The sequence below is a fragment of the Vulpes lagopus genome, chromosome 6 (genome assembly GCF_018345385.1).
Source record: "Vulpes lagopus strain Blue_001 chromosome 6, ASM1834538v1, whole genome shotgun sequence".
NCBI lineage: Eukaryota > Metazoa > Chordata > Mammalia > Carnivora > Canidae > Vulpes > Vulpes lagopus.
Genome location: NC_054829.1, coordinates 114,524,098 through 114,526,666, shown reverse-complemented (window position 1 = coordinate 114,526,666; position 2,569 = coordinate 114,524,098). Strand labels below are relative to the sequence as shown.

The window sequence follows — 2,569 nt, the reverse complement described above, 5'->3', positions numbered from 1 at the left end:
CAAATGACATCAATTTTTTTCTGACTAAACACCTCTTGTAGGCAAGGACCATCCTGTAATACAGTATGTTTGAACACAGTAGACCTATAAACATTATAAATAGATTGATGATATAATATGAACCTAACAGACATTTACACAGTATTTATTTTGTGTAAGACTTAGTGCTAGGTACTTTATGATAACTAATTTAATCTTTATAACATTTCTTCTAAAGTTGGCACTATTATGATGCTTTATTTAAATATGGGAAAGTCGAAGAAGAAGAGGTAAGGATGACCTCGTGACCCTGGACCAGCCAAACCCCTTGCATGCTGTGCACCCCAACCCCTTGCATGCCAGCACTTACCTCCCTCAATGTCACCTCCATGCCCAAGAGAAAGGCTGAAGGGGATGCTAAAGGAGATAAAGCCAAGGTGAAGGATGAGCCACAGAGAAGATCTGCAAGGTTATCTGTTAAACCTGCTCTTTCAAAGCCAGAGCCCAAGCCTAAAAAGGCCTCTGCAAAGAAGGGAGAGAAGGTACCCAAAGGGGAAAAGGAGAAAGCTGATGCTGGCAGGGATGGAAATAACTCTGCAGAAAATGGAGATGCCAAAACAGACTAGGCACAGAAAAGCCGAAGGTACTAGAGATGCCAAGTGAAATGTGTGCATTTTTGATAACTGTGTACTTCTGGTGACTGTACCGTTTGAAATACTATGTTTTATCAAGTTTTATAAAAATGCAGAATTTTGTTTTACTTTTTTTTTAAGCTATGTTGTTAGCACACAGAACACTTCATTGTTGTTTGGGGGGAAGAGCATGTGTCACTAATAGAATATCTCTGAAGCTAGTTTGATAACAAGGGGAAAAACACCTTTCCCTTCCAGTTTTGAGAAACTTCCTCTTGGCTCCCAGGAGGAGGGATGTTGACACGTATGAGCCACTTTGGTGGTGTGGAAAAACTAAAACTCATTTTTTTATGTCTTCTTCTCCCTCTCTGCCTTCAACATAGACTTGACTCCCTTAAACCCAGAGGCCTTTTGGAACCTGACCTCAAGAAATGGTTCCCAGTATGTCAGGCAATCCGGACTTTAGAGTGTCACCACTGAGATGGCATCCCTCAAAAGAGTCCCTTTATTTTTTTTAGTTTGGGGATCTTCAGATTGATAATTCTGCCATTTTCATTTCATTTCCTGAAAGTCAGGGTCGGCTTGTGAAAAATTGTTAAACAACATGCTGAATGTGAACTGTCAACCCTCACTCTAAACTTTCCCTTTTCAGAGCATCACGTGAGGACTTCATTGGGTTTTATAGTGGCTTTCTGATTTTGGTAGTCCATTGAAGAAGGGAGTTTGAAAGTTGTTGTATCCTGTTAACCATTGTCTGCCCATGTCCTGTCTGAACTACCATGATGGCTTATAAAGGTGTCTTTAATAAAGCTGGATACAGTTTGGCTTGAAATAAATAAATAAATAAATAAATAAATAAATAAATAAATAAATAAATAAGGAAAACTAGGTCTGGGGACGATTAGTAACCTAGACACACAGCTCTCTGCTAGGATTCAAATCCAAATGACCTGGATCTTGAGTCAACCCATTTAAACACTATGCCATTCTGCTTAGATGAAGAGCAATAGCATCGAGTGATTGAAGTGTGTATCAGCAACTGTTGTTGTCAGTGTCATTGGCATTAAAATTCTAATACACTCCCGGCACTTATTCTTTCTGATACAGGTCATTTCTTTCACTCTCTGAAGCTCTAATACTCGGCTGTTTGTTTATCCAGTATAGATATTTGCCAGTAATAACAATTTGGTATTTGAGAAATAACGATTTAAAATGTTCTATCTAATGTTGATGAGTTCATTTATATAATGTCTTTCTCCCTGAAAGAAAGCTCTCCTTTTCTGTCACAGTCTTCAGAAGGCTGATCAAATGGTTTGCCTTTCTAATAAAATCATTCCTCAGAAGTACTTTCTGACTTTCCAAAAATGAGCTACGTATCTCAGAATCTCTGAGAAAGAGAGAAACTATCCTAAAAGAAAAGGAATATACAACACTTGGAAACAATAGTGTGTAATAAATCTAAAGAATCTTGACACTTTCTCGACCATAAAATGCTAAGGTTATCACTGAGAAATTATCAACTTTTCTCCCTCAAAGGGACAAGACTGCCCACCTGGAACTGAGCAGAAGACTCAGGCCTCTACAGAAACTATTCAATATGCATGACTATAAAAAATCCAACCAGTGTCTGGGTCATGGTTCATAGGACGAAGGGCTTTCCCCTGGGTACTGAGGCTCCCACTCACCTCCAATATATGACAAATGACTTGTTAGTCCGCAAGTTCACATAGCTTTGGCAACTGTTATATAATTCTGTCAGCATTTATAGTTAGACTTTAACCAAGGTGACCAGGAAGGCTCCAGTCTGGAGGTCAGACAGAGATCCTGTTTTGGGGGAGAGTTGGGAAGAAAATAGCAGTTTTCTCATCCACTGTTCAAGTATCCTATGAGGCCAGAAGCTGAATCAATCATTGGTTTCTTTTAGAAGCATAGTTGAATCAGCCCCTATTCACAGAAAA

At 39.0% G+C, this 2,569-nt stretch overlaps 1 protein-coding gene across 1 annotated transcript; it reads left to right on the top strand.

Moving 5' to 3' along the window:
- The first annotated feature begins 368 nt into the window (after window positions 1-368).
- Window positions 369-605, top strand: LOC121492407 (non-histone chromosomal protein HMG-17-like). Its single transcript, XM_041757640.1, has one exon. It carries the CDS (start codon window positions 369-371, stop codon window positions 603-605), a length of 237 nt encoding a protein of 78 aa, XP_041613574.1.
- The last annotated feature ends 1,964 nt before the right edge of the window (window positions 606-2,569 follow it).